Raw genomic sequence first — 19,124 nt, 5'->3', positions numbered from 1 at the left:
TGGATTAGTTTCTTGCAGCTTTGCCTGAATTAAGACCCTTAACCCATTGTAATTGGTAAGGTCCAATCAGCACGTCACACGCATTGGACACCCTGTGTTGTGATTGTCCAGTATAAGGAACCTGCAAACTTTGTGTGTTAGACAAAGCTCTTTGTAAATGTTATTTCTGACCTGCCACTGTATTTGCACATAGTTCTCGTGGGCAGTAAATGTAGCCTAAATAAGAGCTCTAAATACCAGCATGTAGCAACATTGTTGTTAAAATGTACTGCATTAAAATAATGAATGAGCCAGATGTTTCCCTTGCATGGTATTTTGCAGCTAGCATGCATAGAATAGTATTTATATATTACTTATATCAGAATTGGACTCAAATGAATATTTTCCTTTCAAGGGTAAGGAATTGTTGCATACATATGTACAGAAGACATCAAGCCTGCACTTGGTTGGTTAAATGTTGTTTTGATTACAATGCTACTGGAAGATTCCTTTTTTTTTTTTTTTTTTTTTTTTTTTAAGTAGCGAGTGAGCTGCTTGGATGTTTGTGAGATTGGGGATGGGGTAGTTCCGATATATTTATTCTGGTATTTTCCTCTTTGTTGGAGGTACCAGGTGTGCCGGCAGCTCTGCTGGCAGTTCATGTCCCTCCAGTTTTACTTTTATCAAATGATTTGCCAAAGCAAATTCCTCATCATCAAGCATGCCATCCTTATCAATATCTGCCAACTTCCAGATTTTTCCAAGCACTGTGTTGGGCAATTTGGACTTCACCATTTCCTTCTTGGCGTTGGCTCCGGTTACTTTCCCATTGATTGGGGATAATGTGTAGAAAATCTCGTCGTAGGCAGGTTTGTCACGTGCGACGACCCACTCTGCTTCGTCAATGCCTTCGCCGGCTCCTTCGCCGTAACCGTGGCCGAACGGGCCGTGTAAAGTGCCATCGAATGCCCCGCCTTTCACAACTGGGTTTGGACGTTGGGTTTCCTCTTGTCGGACCAGGATCATTAAGCTCGCAATGTCATGGGCCAGCATGTCATCGACTGCCTCCAGGAGTTTGGGCTTCAGAGGCTGGAATCTGTTAAGATCCTGTGCTTGGAGCTGGTCCTGGGAAAGATGATGGAACAGTCACTCCTGTGTTACATCTCATTCATGCATGATATAAATCTGTTCCTTTGCTCCGCCCCCATTACCTGCATCTTCTTCAGATTAGGGAAATCTCCAGGTGATATCTGATGTTCTCTTTCTATATGTTTGTAAATGTCTCCGAGACTTGCGATCAGTTCTTTTTTCTTGTTCTCCTTCCCAAACACAGACGGCATCTCTTTCTTCAGCGAGCTGATGATATAAGCATGAACCTATGTTTTGGAGACAAAACATGTCTGTCATTAAATGAGAAAGGCACCGATTACAGCCTTTGGGACCTTCTTACTTTATTTGGTCCAAAATGCAAAATTATTACAGCTTGGGCACACACACACACACATATATATATGCTTCTGGACTGTTGTCCAGGTTCATTACAAAATGTAAAAGCATCTCCTTTAAGAAAAATCTTTATTCACACATACATACATGACACGAGTACAGCTAAAGAAAAAGGAGAAAACATCACTTGAATTAATATTCACACAATGGCTAAAACCACAATATGAAATGTTTCCCCCAATTTTCTGAAGAATCTTTTCATTAGTGCGATATGATCAATAAAAATTAAAAAAATTATTTTCAAAATTGTATTTCTTATCTTGGCCACTTTATGTGGCTCCACCTCTAAATTGCACAACATTTTCAACAGGTTTCGTGAAAAATTGTTCTTTTCTGAATAAGCAAACATAAAACACAGGCAATGAACATAACCTCCTTTGATAAGGTAATAATTTTAACAATTTTTTAATCTATGTATTTTTCTTGTTTCAGTTTTTAAATTGTAATATGGATGAATATTGCGAGCTTCTGACTCCACTTTCTGTCCTTGAAGCTCATCGTATGAACATAAACACTATCAGTTGAGCAACAGGAAAAACATTCTCAAATCTCACTTTGAGTACACACTCTTCCTCCATGTTTCCTTGACCTGACTTGCTACCAGAAAAAACAGGAATAAGTCACTCAATATGGAATCACATTTGTCAGATTCTATCTCTTCGATGACAGCAGTTATCTTTTTCTGTCAAGGTCAGTGGCAGGACATGAAGAAATGTTGGACAGAACACGGAAATACATCCACGCTGACAATCTAAAGGTCTGGACTATAAATCCCAACATAGTCTTTAATGCAGAAAGGTTTCAGAAAATGACTTGAATGTAGGTGTAACCCTAAATTGGAGAACTTTAAATTTTTCTGCCATGTGCTGGATGGTTTTTCGGTGATGGATTACAATATTATCTGAATGATTCACAGCAGTTGCGTAGACCAAAACTCAAGTAACATGGTCATACCGCCACACAAGCCCGCAAAAATGATTTTGTACAAATTTAACTGCAACAGAAAAGAAAGCAAGGGAAGTGTTCGACCAAAGAACAGTAATGTATTAGATTGATCCGGAAATGACCTGTTCTGATCTTTGACCTTGAGCCAGTGGTATTTGTGTATCTGAGTTACTGCTGAGGCTAGAGAACATGTGCATCTTAAATTACACAAGGACCACAAGTTTCAAGTTTCTCTTTGGTACCATGAACATTGATCCTGGAAATGATCTCTTCTGATCTTTGACCTGAGCCAATGATATTTGCGATCTGACTAACTGCTGAGGCTAGAGAGCATGTACATCTTAAATTACACAAGGACCACAAGTTCACAAGTTCTTTTGGTACCATTGAACATTGATCCTGGAAATGACCTGTTCTGATCTTTGACCTTGAGCCAATGGTATTTTATTATCTGATAACTGCAGAGGCTAGGAGCACATGTACCTTAGATTACAGGAGGACCCCAAGCTTCTCTTTGGTGGCAGTTGAACCTGACCCTGAAAATGCCCTGTTTGATATTTGACTTGAGCCAGTAGCACTTAGTATATCTCAGTAACTGCTGAGGATAGAGGACATATACGTCTTAAATTACAGGAGGACCCCAAGTTTCTCTGGTTGGCAGTGAACACTGGTCCTGAAAATAACCTGTTTTCATATTTGACCTTGAGCCAATGGCAGTTTGCTGTATCTGAATAACTACTGAGGCTAGTGAGCACATGTATATCTTAAATTCACAAGGACCCCAAGTTTCTCTTTGTTGGGTGAATGCCAATCCTGAAAATATAATAATGTTGATATTTTTGATACCTTGAGCCATAGCAGTTTGTTATTGCTCCAATTCACTGCATTTATTTTTACCACCAGTTAAAATGTCAAATGTCAGTCACAGATAATTTGTACTGGCACATCAGGTTTTACATCAATAGCAAGACTGTACAACCAGTCGGAAAATCTGTATGTGCTGCAATTTTCCAGCATAAAGGATTGTGTGCTGTTGGAAAAGTATGTAGGATTATCTGAAAAAGGAAAATGACCACACCACAAACATATACGCTGACGTGCTCATAAAAGTGAATAGGCACTAGAATATTTATTTTCACATGCCCTACAGTGGCCTTATCGAGGGTGGATTCCAAAACTTTGGAATAGCACAATCCCAAAATAGTAGGCCACGCCAGGGAAAGGGGCGGCGGGGGGAGAGGGGGGCGACTTTGCTCTCCTTTTCGATGTTGTTCATTTTAAAGCATCTGAAAACAAGCGGGGGTGGTCCGAAATCAGATTCCACATTGGGCCGATATGGATTGATCAGACAGGAATTTTACTTTTTTTTTTTTTTTTTTTTTTTTTGCAGTCTCCGAGGCCTCGCCCCCTCAGCAGATACTCGGGTTGCCGCCCCTCCACACACATGATGTACTGAGTTACACCAGCTGGCATCTGAACAGTTACATACAACAGATTTAGAAATTCTCCTCAGACTTGGGATAGGGCAGTGAATGTACTGCTTCAACAAAAGCTGGAAAAAAAAAAACAACAACCAAACAATCCTTTAATCTTTGTCGGCGAAATCGACTGTTCCTTCATGTGTGAAGAGCTTTGGAATCTTTTGTATGTGGGAGAATATGCATGCCCAGATATCACCCAGGCTAATGACTATAATTACACAAAGAACGCTGCCACACACCCACTGCTCATGTGGGAGGTTAATGGCGGAGTGTAAGTGTGTCTGTGAAGGATGGTGGAAGATACACAAAGGGACAGACAAGAAAACCGAAAGAGGAAAGGATGATGATCGAGAAAAAGCGGGCTTACTGTGGAGAAGTAGGGAAGGGGGTAAAAAGGGACGCTGCTATTTTAGCTATAAGTAAAGCATACGCTGACTGACTGACCAGAATTTACGCACAAGCAAACGTAGGAGCTTATTGCGTATTATTGACAAAATTTTTGACAAAAGTAAAAAAAGAAAGGAGAAAAATCCCAAATTTCAACACATTTCCCTCAAACCTCCTTTATCCTAAGTGTAACCCTAAAATATGTCAAATTCACAGCCCATGGGCCAGACGTACATGGATCAAAATACAGGTGGAACTGGGTGTTATTCCAAGATTGTGACAGTATAGTGTGAAGAAATTTTAGTTCATGATTAATTTTACTTTATATTTGTTGTCATGAGTATATACTGTATATATTTATATCATATGTATGCATTTTTATGGTAAAAGGGGTGGGTGTTTATATGCTTTTGCTTCTGTCTACACCCTTTGGGCCACATTTACGCCGTTAAATTGTTCTCTTGAAGAGCTTTTGTTATTTTTGAGTCTGGTGCCAAATAAATTCATTCATTCATTCATTCGAAAAATGGACAAAAACTGCCATTGTGTGTTGCTGGTTGTTCCAACCGCAGGGGCTTCGTTTTGGGGAAGTAACCGATATTTGCCACTGTGTTATCCATAGATTCAGTCACGTCTGTGTAGCTTTCGGAAGCGAGCATGTCCATGAACTTCTCCAATCACTGTACTTATTACTTCTAGGCAGGCCAACTAGCTCACTGGAAAACCTTTGGTTTGCTCCTTGATATGTACTTAATAAATTCATACTTGCACAATGTACAATAGTGTAGTGAAGTCAAACTTGCAAACTATGGAGATGAGTAGCTCATACAGGTTCCTAGCGATGAGTATTCATACACCCTATGGATTGTAACGTTGTGCTTTTTTCCTAATATAATAGAAAGCTCGTTCGAGGATTCAGATGCAGTGACAGATTGTGTCATATATATATATATATATATATTTATTTATTATTATTGTCTAAGATATTGGGTCTTCTAAAATGGGAGTGTTCTTGTAAAAAAAAAAGAGTTGTGTTTACTGAAATCTGGTGTTTCCCAAATATATTCAGATTTATTTTAAGAGGTGTAGATGTTTTACACTCACCGAAATATTTAACCCTAACTTTTAAGATTTATGTAATTTTATTACATGATAAATTCCTTCTTTTTTTTTTTAGATAATTTTAATACAAACCTAACAAATAAACCTTACATGATGCATATTCATTACTGTAATAAATCCTATTTATTTTAAATGCATAATCTTCAGCTTTATGTATTTAGTGACTCTAAATCAATAATAATGACAGTATTTATTTAAAATACATAAAGTATATTGTTTGAATTGCATAATAATTATGTTACCTATACAAGATAAATGGCATAGGTAACATAATTATTAAAATATTTAAAGTATTTAAAATATATGAAGTATATTGTTTGAATTGCATAATAATTATGTTACCTATACAAGATAAATGGCATAGGTAACATAATTATTAAAATATTTAAAGTATTTAAAATATATGAAGTATATTTTTTGAATTGCATAATAATTATGTTACCTATACAAGATAAATGGCATAGGTAACATAATTATTATGCAATTCAAACAATATACTTTATGTATTTTAAATACTTTAAATATTTTAATAATTATGTTACCTATGCCATTTATCTTGTATAGGTAACATAATTATTATGCAATTCAAACAATATACTTCATGTATTTTAAATAATGTCATTATTGATTTAGAGTAATTATATTTTATTAATACTAAATACATAAAGATGAGGATTATGCATTTCAAATGAATAGGATTTATACAGTAATGAATATGCATCATGTAAGGTTTATTTGGTAAGTGTGTATTAAAATGATCTAAAAAAGTAAATGGGAATTTGTCATGTAATATTACATAAATCTTAAAAATTATGGTTAAATATTTCTGTGAGTGTATATTCAAGTCGATTTTGCAACATGCAGCCTGTTTTGCTCTTGTAATATTTGTGCCGTGAGCGTTCAGCAGTCTGGCAACTATGAGCAAGTTTGCTGTTCCACAAAATGACCTGGATAAATCCTAATCTTCTTGGTAATAAAAGTGTCAGGCAGCATTATGTGCATGTATGTGTGTGTGCTTTTTAAAAAAAATCATAATCATGTGTACACTCTGACTTCAACTCTTAATTCAGTTACACATTTCAAATTGAATGCGGCTGCAGGTTGAGTCGAACAAGATGCTGTTCTCAGTCCCAATCAGTTACACGTGAGCGCACATGCACCCGCACGCATTGTGTGCATAACAGCATTGTCATGGCAACTAGAGGCAGCTATTCAATGAAATGTCAAGGCATTCAGGCATATCTGCACAATCACAATCATACGTGTGCACACGCAGCCTACCATAGGGTCACTTTGATGCTTTAGGGACAAAAAGGTTGACGCGCACAGATGGCGATAGTTTTTGCAGTCATTGCAATTGCATCGTTGCAATTAGGAACAAGCAGGTCCAAAGTTGATGGTTTTTGCAGTTTTTGGACTTTTTTTTGGTCCATTCCGTAATGTAGTTGGTGTTATTGTAGAAAGGTTGCAGCTCATGCACTGGTGCATCTTTGGATCGTGAGCAAAAATAAAATAAAAATAAAAAAATCAAGCAGAGTGTAGAAAGGTTTGGTATCTGAAGCTTCAAAGCAATTGAAGGAAAGAGGAAGGCATATGAGTCTCTAGAGTTATGAGCAATAATTGAGAGGTGAGCAGAGGACACGACTCATCATGGCTTATTATTGAAGGACTCAAGTGATTGCTATTGAGATTTACCCTCATAATTCCCTCAGATGAAGATCTTTTTGTGTATTTCTCTTTCTCTTTATTATACAATGGTATCTCTCACACAAAACAGAATTCTTTTTTTTTTTATCCTACCTATTTTTCAGTAATTAAAGGGTCATATTGTCCAAAAATCTAATATTAATAGTTACGAACGGCTTTTTCATATTATATATCCTTAGAATTTGGCACAAGTTTTATGCTGGATGGATGCGTTTGATTGGATGAGCATGGTGGGATTTGAACCCTAGAGTTCCACGCCACCCTGCCCGCCCCATCACCCTGCCGGTCCACCTTTGAATGAAGATGTCTACCTAAAATTTAGATTTGAAATCACTTGTTTTACACAAAACAAGTCTACATCTGGACCCCTGCTTTGGTTTGTTGGACACGCCCACTCCCACACTTCTTCGATATTTAAAAATAGGTTTACAAGAGTTGGACTGAATTTATAAGAGACCTTATGATTTATATTAGCGTGCCCAAAATGTTCAGAATATGACCCATTTGAGGTGTATTTATTCTTTTGCATGAAATGTTGCCACCAGATGCCAACGATATCTAAAGCAGTTCACCGAAACGCATTCAGCGCACAGCGCATGCTGCTTAACTCTAGTTGGGGAGCAAGCTCTGGTGCCGCGTGTCATCACACTCAACACACAACAAACCACCACCCTTTGTTGTACATGGCAACCACTCAGGCAGATAAGTGGTCCATCACCACTTCTTGATGGTGAAACATGGTCTTCTCCAGCTACTGGGGTCATCAACACTGAGGAAATTAGGTCAAAACTTCAATTTGCTAGACCACCTGCAGTTCAAACTGGATCAGTCTGAAAGTTCTACCATGCAAACTAGACCAACAGGAAAACAAACAAATGGAGCTGGAATTTTAAATTTTCAACTTTCACATCTTGCGGCAAATTGAAATTTTTAAAATTCCAGCTCCCGTAGTTTGTGGTCCTATGAGCCTAGGTTTCATCCTATAAAATGTAGACGAATCCAGTAGAAATGTTCGGAGGGCCAGTGAACTGAAGCTTCAACTTGATTTTCACAATTTCCACTTCCTGTGGAAAACTGTAGAAGGAAATTTAAAATTCTAGCTCCATTCATTTGGGGTACTATATGGGCTGAGTTTGCATGGTGGAACATTCAAACCAATCCAGTATGAGTGAAAATTGTGGAAATCAAATTGTAACTCTGGAAGGGAATTGGTAGGATTTTACCCATTTTGATGCCATATTGATTCAGCCTATCGGTCTGATTCTTTTCTGATTGCCTTCTTCTTCTTCTTCTTTTCCCAGCCACTCTCGTTAGGTGTCACCACAACAGATCAATTGTTTCCATCTCACCTTGTCCTCTGTATCTTCCTCTGTCACACCAACCACCTACATGTTCTCCCTCACCACATCCATAAACCTCCTCTTTGGCTTCCCTCTTCTCCTCCAGCCTCAGCATCCTTCTCCCTATATACCCTGGGTAACTCCTCTGCACATGTCCAAACCATCTCCTAATCAATTTTCTTGTGGAAAAATGAAAGCAGACAGAGGTTTTCACTGCCTATGGAACTGTTTTCGTGGCTGAAATCATGAGACGTGAGCTTGCAATGTGGATATGAGACAACCATAGAATTGATAATATGTGGCGCATATAATTCGAATATATTGAAAAAATTTGGAACCAATTCACAAGTGGAACTGCTTCTCCATTCCCATCTGTAATTGAAACTTGGATTTCCTCGTGCTATTGGGTTTCTGATTTAATCCGTCTGAATTTTATACCATGCAAACCCGGACCATAGGGCCAAAGCTAATGGAACCAGAATTTCAAATTTCCATTTGTAATTTCTGCAGGAAGTTCTTTTTGGATCACAGCCAGAATCTGCAATTCGAAACTTGGCCAAACTACTCCTCAACTACTCCTCTTGTGTTTCTCAGTAGATCACTCTAAAATTCACAAAGCAAACTTGGCCCCCAGGGTGACAAACTAATGGCTCTTGAATTTTAAATCTCTATCCACGGGTTAACTTGTTTCTTTTAACCAGACTAAATTTAGGCAAGATGAATTCCCGAATGCCTCATGACTAAAACTCTCCACATCATCTGTAGCTGAGCTATTTCCACCCATATAACATTACCACCTTCTGTTTTGTACCTTCCTTTTATGGACCAACTTTTTTTTCTCTCTCTCTCTGTGGCTCATCTGGCATCCTAAAAAGAACACATAGGATTCAGGAAAAAGAAATTTCCAACTCACCCAGTCCAGGGATGAAGGTGTTGAGAAACAGACAGATGACAGCCAGAAAAGGCATTGTGGGTATGGCAGCCCGAAGGGGTCCTTTCTTCTCCCTGACCTCCACCACCACTCCTCCCCCTACAGTGGGCGCCCCGGCCACAGCTTTGGCTCCTAGGTTGTCTCCAGGCGCAGCTCTCACCTGCTCCGTCACTCCTTCTTTCTGAGCCATCGGTTGGTTCGTGCTTTGTTTCCTCACTGGTTTTAAGACTAAAAATACCCAGCAGTAAGTCAGTTGATTGGTTTCTGCAGCTGAAATTAAGCGTGTTTCCTTTCAGTCTGCAGATGCAACCAAATTTTGGGTGGCTGAAATGTTGAGCGGTAAAAATGTGGCATAAAATCAAAAAAGTTAATCAAAAAGTTAAAAGAGTTAATCAACAAAATTCCAAGGTTGATTTCTTAATATTGCATTGTCGTTGTTATATATCTTGTGTCAACCTTCAGTTACCAGCTTGAAGTTACCTCACAGCTGTTCAGGAGAATCTGAAGCTGCATTAATTCCTGCAAAAAATCTCACTTGTTCTCATTTAAGTCCCTCTTTAAATCCTCAAAAGTGACTGAACTGTCTCACCAGAGTTCAGTCACATTTCATTCGGAGTCCATAACATGTTATTAATATGATTGCAGAGGAATGCAGAAATCAGCAGCAGATCCTCGGAAAAAAAATCTTCAAGAAATTGGCAAAATCTCCTCTGAAGTCTTTCTTTGAGTTCTTGCAGCAGAAATCGCTCCCCAACTGCACACCTCTCCAAGACAGAGAGGAGAAAGTGGCCACAACCTCCCTTTTTCTACTATCTCTCTTTCCTTCCACTCCCTGCTTTCTCATTTAAAGGAACAGTACACTTATCTGGCATTACAGTTCAGCAAGGTCACATCCAGAAGACTGTCTCACAGCGACTGACTGTTTAAAAATCGCATACGGAGAGGCTTCCCACAGGGCTCGTGTTCGTTTGCATCTATCCCTTCAATCCCAGCAGATTTAAGCCGAGAAGCGCGTGAGGAACGAGCCCCGGGACGCCGTTGAGGGGTAAAGGTCGTAACATCTGCTGGAACCTTCGCTGCAAGAGAGGAAAGCGGAATTGACAAGAAAAAGGCATAAATGAAGAGGAATGAAAGCATGGAGCAAGTGGATGAGGGAGGAGAAGGAGAAAGATGATGGATGATGGAACAACGATGAGATGAAAAGGCAACCAGTGTCAATAACTCAGTAATTATTCATGCAGCACAATCCCCCGTAGAACAGAAGCATCTCTGCATCTCCTCAAGCCAGCGTTAGACTCTCATTTGTATTTTTCCGCTCCTCATATGCTCTTTCAACGTTGGCGAGAAGTTTATTAAAACGACAGAACGTTTCTTTCTATGACCGATTTTGTCTTCGTTGCCTCTTTTCCCTCATCTTTATTTGGTCTCCTAGCAACCCAGGAAGCCCTGCGTAATTACCAGGGAGATATTGATCTTTCGGTCTTTCTTTACCAACATCCAGCTCCCAGATTCCCACTTTAAATTTCTTAGTAATCTCTGACACGCTCGCTGTAAAGCTGTTGTTCTCTGATTTGTCTCCCAAAGTGGCATCGCCTTGTGTTTGTGACACTCTTGAGCTCAGTAATTGCTGCATTGTTCAGTTGAACACTTGCAGCGTTGAGCTGTATTTCCATGACGACCGGAGAAAAAAAGCGGTATGGCGGTTCTGTGAAAGTGAATGTTTGTTTTGACATGCGTGTAGTGACAAGCATCACAATGACCTTTGAGCACCGTGTGTCCGGGTTCAGAGAGGTGGTCTTGATGGTGGTCTCGATGGTGTGGGTGCGTGTACGACGCAGGCAGGACGTGGACGGTGCACAGGAGCACTGCCTGCCCTTGCCCTGTTGGATGATGTCAGATGGGGCACTGGTGCCACTTTTGACTGGCCTGTTGCCAAGGAACAGTAGCCACTGCAATGGCACCCCGCCCCCATACACACATACATAACCCCCACACACCAACCAGCTCGTAACCCTAACCCCCCCTAACCCATACTAACACAGCCAGGATTTTCTCATGTAACCTCAGTGTTACAATTACAGAAACCTTTTTAGCTGTTAAAATTTCAGAAGCGTTTCCTGTTTTTCCATTTCACAGTATGACAGTTTACTAAACATCAATATCACACTGCATTAGTGGCTTTAAAGTGTGAAACATTGAACTAGAACACAGATTGCTTTCACCTGCATCAGGTGGGTTACGATACTCATAACTAAAAATGTATTTTTTCTGCTAAAAGGTCAGTCTTCATATGGAACAAAAACTGTTGCATTTTGGTTTGGATCAGGATTAGAAACACAGAGCTCGGAATTTTAAAGTTTCCAAACATTGCAAAATTGGGTATTGAAAATATCCATCTAAGTACAAATAATAATAATGATCGTAATTATTATTACGATCATTATTATTATAATAGTAATATCAATATCAATATCTGATATTATTTTTTCATATGGCAGGACTCGCATTTAACCTTTATTTAACCAGGTTAGTCCCATTGAGATCGAGACCTCTTTTGCAAGGGAGACCTGGACAATTATATAGTTTCCAATTCACCTAACCTGCATGTCTTTGGATGTGGGAGGCATCCAGGAGGGATCCCAAGCAAACACAGGGAGAACATGCAAACTCCACACAGAAAGGCTACGGGTGGGAATCGAACCCATGACCTTCTTGCTGTGAACTAACAGTGCTAACCACTAAGCCACCGTGCTGCCAATATTACTACTACTACTACTACAAATAATAATGATAATTATCATCATTATTATTTATTAGGGGTGGTGGCCAAGTGGTTAATGCACTTGGTTTCAGTGCAGAAGGTTCCGGGTTCAAATCCCACCCCTGCCACATTTCTCCATGTAATGTGGATTTGCGTCAGGAAGGGCATCCGGCCTAAAACCTATGCCAATTCAACATGCAGATCCTTCTTGGATTTGCTGTGGCGACCCTAAGTGCAAACAAGGGAGCAGCCGAAGGGTCTTATTATTATTATTAGTAGTAGTAGTAGTAGTATCATAATAACAAAAATATTGTTATTGATATGAATTTAATCATAATAATAATATAGTACTATATAACAATAATTATTGCATAATTACAATATGATGTTATTATTATTATGAGCAATAGTAGTGGTATTAATACTACTATAATATAATAGAAATAGAAATGAAGGTTTTACCATTTTTTTGTAACTTCAACTGTCAGTGATCTGTATCTTTTACACCTTTATTTTATCTGATGCAATTTTATATATATATATATATATATGTATATGTATGTATGTATGTATATAAAACAACCCTGCAGTGGTGATCATGTGTGACTGACATATGCTATTTACATGCTGTCACACTTTGTTGCTATAAAAAAAATTCTTGCACATTCGACTCGGCGATCTCACTTCTGACACGTGTTGACTTGTTCTCTGTTTTGACTGTTCTCCCGGAGTTTAATTTATGTTTGAGCTTGCCAGTCATGAAAAGCTGACATCACATGCCAGTTCTTTATATATGCATGTTTGCATGTTTCCTGATGGCACCCCATTGTGTCCGCCACCATTGCGCTGGATCATCCCCATAGCGTTCACACTGCTTTTCTCCAACCTTTCATCTGCAGACTCTCTCGGGTGACTCTCGCTGGCTTTATGTCTCTGCGGTTCCTCTCTTCATCGTGAATCCTTTGTGTTGTTATGTATGTGTGCACCACTGTACTTTTATTTATGTAGTTTTGTGATTCTAACCCTTAAGAGCGAGAGAGAGAGAGAATATTGTCCTGGCACCTGAGCGTAAATTAAGTATAGTGTTTTTACTGTGTCAATTAACACAAACAAAGTATTGAGGTAAAACTAAGAACTCCCAAGGGACCAGGCAATATAGTCCACGTGGGTGTGGCTATTTCTGTTTCATTTTCTAGTCCCATCTAGTGGTGGGTTGATGGAATTACAGCAGATTAGTCGAGCTAAGCTGTCACAAACAATAATTAATAATAAAAATGAATTTATTGAGTTGGTTTTTGGAAACTGTCACACAAAATCCAGGTCAGGGTCCATCTGATTCCCTGAACTATATCTTTTCTGTCAAGAGTGAGTGATTTCTCTTGCTTCTGTTTGCCCAGCACATAGCCAGCAATTTTCTTCCCCAGCTGCAATAAAATTAATGATATTTTGAAGTCAGTAGCCTGAGGTTTAGTGATTTATTAATTATTAAGAGTGCCCAACAATCTTGCTTGTTTGCTGTGCTAAAACATGCCAGTGGGAGTGCTGTTACACTAAACTACAAATGTCTGGAAACCAATGGAGCAATTATGCCATCTCTCATCATTTTTATTTATTTATTTTTTTTTTTATTGTGACCAGACGATAACGATCAGCTCAAAAATCAAATCAGGTGTCGCCAGGCCTAAGGTCTACTGCGCACACTAATTTCATTAAAATCCATCCATAGCCAGACAAGCTAGGATGAAACCTTTACTACTGGAGGTAATAAAGGAGCAGGAGCCTCGTGCACAGCCACAAACATTTGTTCTCATCTGCGATGGATCTTTAGATGAGTGCATCTTGAGTAATGGCAAATCAGGAGAAATGATGGTTTGGTCTTTCTGTTTGTTTCCCATCTCCTTTCAGGTCCTTTGGCTGATTTCAACCAAACTTGACATGTGGATGAAGCCTTACCTGAAAACTGGTAACTGCCAACAGTTAAGGTTGTGGGGTCAAATGTCAAAATTTAGATTTATTTATTATCCGCCTCCAGTGTCCACCAAACCTATGGAGGTTGGTTCTGGAATCGCTCAGGTATCTAATTTGCATAAAATTGACCAAAAATCAGTCACTGGGGTCAAGATCACGGGGGTCAATGATCAAAATTTTAAATTTTCGGGCTGATTTGCCTAAAATTTGGCACCTATGGAGATGGGATCTGGAATTCCCCAGGAAAGGTGAAATTGGTGAAACCTTATGGTCATTGTGATAAGGCTCAAAGGTCCAAATTAAGTTTTTTCCATCCAAATTGGCCCAGACATGGAACAATAGATTGGAACAATCGTCTTCCTCAACATGTTTTGGTCAACCAAGGAAAAAGACATTTTGTGTAGAGGCCTATTTCACCAACAAATCATACCCTTTGAAGCATATCTTTGAAAGAACATGACTTTTATGCAAAGCGACTAAGATAACTGAAACTTTGGGGAATGACCGTACACATACTGAAGTTTAAATCCAGCAAATTTCAGGAAACTTGCTGGACCTTGTAGGATTTAGTAAAATTTTATGGGTTCTGGATTTTTTGGGGGGGGGGGTAGTGACCCTGTATATGTAGGCGTATTGTGGAATTGTCCAACAAGTTCACATTCACCAGAGGCCAATCATTGGAGGCCAATGTCATGTCTGCCTGTTTGTTTGTTGGGCTACTCCTTCCCAGGTTCTTTAGCTGGTTTCCACCACACGTGGTATGTCAATGAAGAGTGACCACAAAAATTACCCTAAAAGAATTATTTTGGTCAAGATCATGGAATTTGATTTCTGCTCCATTTGGGTCAAATGTGTCACAAAGTTGGTTGGATTTGAGAAGGATTCCAGAAGTGCCCTGGCAAGGTCAGTGTGAGGTAAATATGCAATTTGGGTGAAGATCAAGGTCAGTGGGTCAAATGTCAGATGCCGCAGTCCTTGTCTGCATGTCTATGGGTACTAGCACCTCGTACTTTACAACCAGTGAGATAGTAGGAGCCATGAAAACTCACTCTCAAAACAGTCATTTCTCTTGAAAATTGACAAATGCTCCGTGAATCCAGGTGTAATACAAACGTCAGTCTGCTGTCCCAGTTTCACCCTGACAATGTGCATATGTGCAAATTTAGTAGGACACCTCCAAGTTTCCCTTCCACTTCTCACCATTAGTATTTTACAGTATCTCAGAACAGAACTTTGAATGATGCATGGAGATTTTTTAAACACTACCAGACTGTTTTGTCTTGCGGTTTGATGCTTTGATGAACGTCAAACATGGGACAACAAAGGTGCACCAACCGCCTCGTCTCCTGCTTTTCTTCCCCCCCTTGATGCACATTAACATGCAAATTCATGCAGCGAGATCCGCCAAAATCTAATTAGACTGTAATCACCTGTGGTGCGAGAACAAGGCTTCCGTCATGTGCTCCTATACTGAGTACACCAGCAGCATGGTGACAGAATGTGAAAACACAAATCTGGGTCTGGATCTATTAAAAGAGCGCAAATGTGATGATGTCACTGCATCAACATAAGCAAGAGCAGCTTTTTAGGTCAGTTAGTGGTGAATTTTTAAATTTTTTTTTTGAAGTGTGTAAGAAATTAATGATGGTAATTCATCTTGCCACCAGCTGCATCATGTCCCTCATGAAATGTAATGAGAGAAAATTAAACATTAGAGCTTAATAACTAACAAACCCGAAAGGATTTTAGCGAATTGATATGGCTGATGAATTGTGCACGTCTCACTGAGTTAGTGCTGTTAAGAGGATACAGTTTGAAATGAAACCATTCTTCTTTCAGCTGTAGTCCACCTGGAACAGTGAGGCTGAAAGAGCTGTTAGAAATGAAAAGAGTACAACAGTGGCACCTGCTGGCCACACGTGTCTATTCCAGAAGGTCAGGCAGATTTGTTTATTATCTTGATTTTTATTTTTCATCATATGTAACCATTTTCCTTCTGTATTACATGAGCATAAACTTGACAGAGAGGTGTTTGGCTAATGATTCTTTATATTCTGTAAAGTCGGCCGAGTTGGTAGAACTCAAAAAAATTGATGTGACTGATTAACTTAAAGTTTTTAAGTTCATACACTAAAAATGATCAGAACTGAAATAATTTAAGTTCATCTTCCACATATTTTGACAGCAGCAAAATGAAATAAGATCAACTTTATTCATCCTGAAGTTAATTATTTATCAGTTACCATAAAACTTATTTTGTTTGAGTAAACTGAATTTGTTCATTTGAGTGAAATCAACTAAAGTGAGTCCAATAATATGACCTCACCTCACTGCTTCTTTGTGTTTTGTGTGAAATGCTTAAAGTTTTAGGATGTTACAAACTAAACAAGTTAATTTTACTTCAAGCAAATTAAGTTTTGATTCAGCTTGTTTAATTTAGCTGCAATCAAATGATATATGTAACACCAACTTCATATATTTAAGTTCTAACAACTTATTTGTGAGTGCATTATGCCCGGATTTACTGTGTTCAGTAAATACAGCAAGGGAGTTATTTCTTTGGTGTCATGTTTATTTATTTACTGTAATTTTCATGGAAAAAATATTCAGTTGGATCCAAATAGAACCTTGGGGTTCCTGAGTAATTTAAGGCAATAATCTGCTCTCTAACCTCAGTGGTTACTGAGCTACAGTGAGTAACCTTTTCATTGGGGTCAAAGGTCAACACATGCCATGTCTGCTCCATTTTAAGAAATATATTTAACTGAAGCAAAAAGAAAGCTGGTGTCACTGAATAATTAACATGGACAGTCTGCTCTCCAGCATCAGTATTCTGATACAGCAAAGGGTGGATTTTGGGGGGTCAAAGGTCAAAACAGACATGTCGTCTCTGTCAGGACAAATGTTAAATTGGACCAACAATAAACTTGGGATCACTGAATTTAACTCCAAAATGTACTGTCTAATGACTTTTATGATGTTTGCATGTTACCATGGCAACACTTCTGATGTAATGTTCCATTGCAACACATCAAAACATCAAAGCTGCAAATAATTTGACACCACAAACTAATAATTTGGCACTAAAGTTAAGGCTGAATGCAGAGCAGTTCCTGAGATGGCGTGCCACAGAGGGAAGCACACACCTAATTTATTTTTTATTTACTTTTGAATTTGTACCATTTCTAGTCACATCAGTGCATGAAAGGTGCAACATTTTTTATTGTCTGCAGTTTAAGATGTGTGTGCATGCTGTTTTCCAATATAAAACCAAAATGGGATTCATAGATTATGTTTATATGCCTTAAAATGGAAATCACCTGTAATTTGTCAATATTTCAGCATCCTGTGGATTGCTAAACCATGTGGAATATGAATCTGTTGTGCAAAGCATATGAGAACAAATGTCACACACAAATGCTTTATTGTATCTGAAACAACAAAGACAGAGCTGATCTTTCAGTACACCACCCAAGCCATCAAGTGCATTATATTATTAAAAGATCTGAGTAATTATATGTTTCATTTTAATATTTGAGACAGAAGAAATAGAGAAATGTGTGATAGAAGCTCTGTTAGGTGGCTTTTTGCACAGAGTGCAGGTGGATCAGTCAGACTGCTCGGCACTGGGTCCAGATCCACGATTCTTCGCCATAGCAGTTTGGACCTTGGTTTTGGCCTTGATGATTTTCTGTACCCACGGCTGCGCCAGTTCGGCACAAATTTCAACGCCATTAAGCATCTTGAAGCTGGAACACAGATATCACAGATTTGTGTGGTCCTTTGAGTTAAAACACCAACACTGAAGCCTGGATCACCTAAATAAGGTTTTAGGGTTCATTTACAGGAGACACTCACACTACGGCGTCTTTGGAACACATTGTGTTTGTGCGCTTGAAGCTCACCACCTTGTTCTTATCCAGACGTTTGGAGATGAAATTAAAGCAGCACTCGTCTGGACCAAAGGTGCCTGTGGAACCAAAGACAGAGACCAAGATGTTATGAACAAAAAGACACAAAAGACTGAAAGAGTGACATCCTCTCAGAAAACAAGTGGAAAATCTACCTATATTTTTAAGTTTTTAAAATCATCTATTTATTGACAGTCCTGTGCCAGTATTATATACCATTGAATTTTTAATATTTTAAATGTCAAAACATTAATTTTCCAGAAATAAAATTCAAGGTGTGTTCCATTTTATTCAAGCAACAAATGAATTAAGTAACAAGCACTAATTTCATATAATTAATAATAGTAATTACAATAATTACATTTATAAAGGGCCCGATACATAACTGAATAAGCACTATTGCTGATGATCTATAAATAAAAAATGTTTTAAATAAACAACCTTAAAAAGATGATTTTCTTGTAAAATGCAGGCCACATATATATTTTTAACATACAGTCTGTGATTTTTAATTATTCTCCCCATCCCACCCAAAAAAGTATTTTTAAAGCTCAAAAATTAAAAAAAGGCCAAACATTTTACTTTGAATTTACTTAAAAAATGTTTTAATGTTATGGCCACTGTAAATGCGCCTAATATTTTTACACAGTATTGTGTGTTGGAGTCTTAATCAGCAGTTTTGCTATAAAAAAAAAGAAGCATTGAATTAAACTGAATAACACATTGTAAAAGTGTAACTGGGTCTCTTGTTTTACTGACTGCTATTAATACTTCACTTATGGCTCACGCACATAAATAAATTCAAATGAAACGTATGATTGATTATTTTCAAAAACATTTTATGAAAATAAATCTCAAACTAGCTTACGTGAAGATGCCGAGACAGCGAGAATGGAGAAAAGCAAGGCGCACATCACCAAAGGGACAAATTTCTTCATCGTTTTCATCGTTGTGATCGATCTTTTCTGTCTGACTCTACGCTTTGATCATTGTGGACGGTTTTCTCAATATCTCTGACTTTTATTGCTCCAGTGTGGGTTTGGTGGTTGAAAGTATGCAAGGTCGAACCTTTTCCATGACAAAACA

The 19,124-nt window shown here is 38.5% G+C and overlaps 2 protein-coding genes across 2 annotated transcripts; both read right to left on the bottom strand.

Moving 5' to 3' along the window:
• Positions 1-465: 465 nt before the first annotated feature.
• On the bottom strand, positions 466-1,389 carry LOC117503332 (EH domain-containing protein 3-like). The gene is made up of 3 exons (XM_034162552.1): positions 1,191-1,389; positions 548-1,104; positions 466-495 (listed from the first exon to the last, which is right to left on the bottom strand). The coding sequence occupies exons 1-2, from the start codon at positions 1,317-1,319 to the stop codon at positions 577-579; spliced, it is 657 nt and encodes a 218-aa protein (XP_034018443.1). The 5' UTR covers positions 1,320-1,389; the 3' UTR covers positions 466-495; positions 548-576.
• Positions 1,390-17,534: 16,145 nt separating this feature from the next.
• On the bottom strand, positions 17,535-19,124 carry LOC117503393 (monocyte chemotactic protein 1B-like). Its single transcript, XM_034162606.1, has 3 exons — positions 18,907-19,124; positions 17,986-18,097; positions 17,535-17,876 (listed from the first exon to the last, which is right to left on the bottom strand). Exons 1-3 carry the CDS (start codon positions 18,983-18,985, stop codon positions 17,735-17,737), a joined length of 333 nt encoding a protein of 110 aa, XP_034018497.1. The 5' UTR covers positions 18,986-19,124; the 3' UTR covers positions 17,535-17,734.

This window comes from Thalassophryne amazonica, chromosome 21, assembly GCF_902500255.1.
Source record: "Thalassophryne amazonica chromosome 21, fThaAma1.1, whole genome shotgun sequence".
NCBI lineage: Eukaryota > Metazoa > Chordata > Actinopteri > Batrachoidiformes > Batrachoididae > Thalassophryne > Thalassophryne amazonica.
The sequence above is the reverse complement of the archived record's forward strand: the minus strand, read 5'-3'. Positions and strand labels throughout refer to the sequence as shown.

What these genes read in the sequence shown, in the direction of transcription:
- LOC117503332 (XM_034162552.1), bottom strand. Translation starts at nt 1,319, where the DNA reads ATGCCGTCTGTGTTTGGGAAGGAGAACAAGAAAAAAGAACTGATCGCA. An exon ending in CTAATCTGAAGAAGATGCAG is followed by an intron (nt 1,105 to 1,190) that starts GTAATGGGGGCG and finishes CATCTTTCCCAG; the next exon opens with GACCAGCTCCAAGCACAGGA.
- LOC117503393 (XM_034162606.1), bottom strand. Translation starts at nt 18,985, where the DNA reads ATGAAAACGATGAAGAAATTTGTCCCTTTGGTGATGTGCGCCTTGCTT. An exon ending in CGCTGTCTCGGCATCTTCAC is followed by an intron (nt 18,098 to 18,906) that starts GTAAGCTAGTTT and finishes TTGGTTCCACAG; the next exon opens with GCACCTTTGGTCCAGACGAG. An exon ending in TGTTCCAAAGACGCCGTAGT is followed by an intron (nt 17,877 to 17,985) that starts GTGAGTGTCTCC and finishes TCTGTGTTCCAG; the next exon opens with CTTCAAGATGCTTAATGGCG.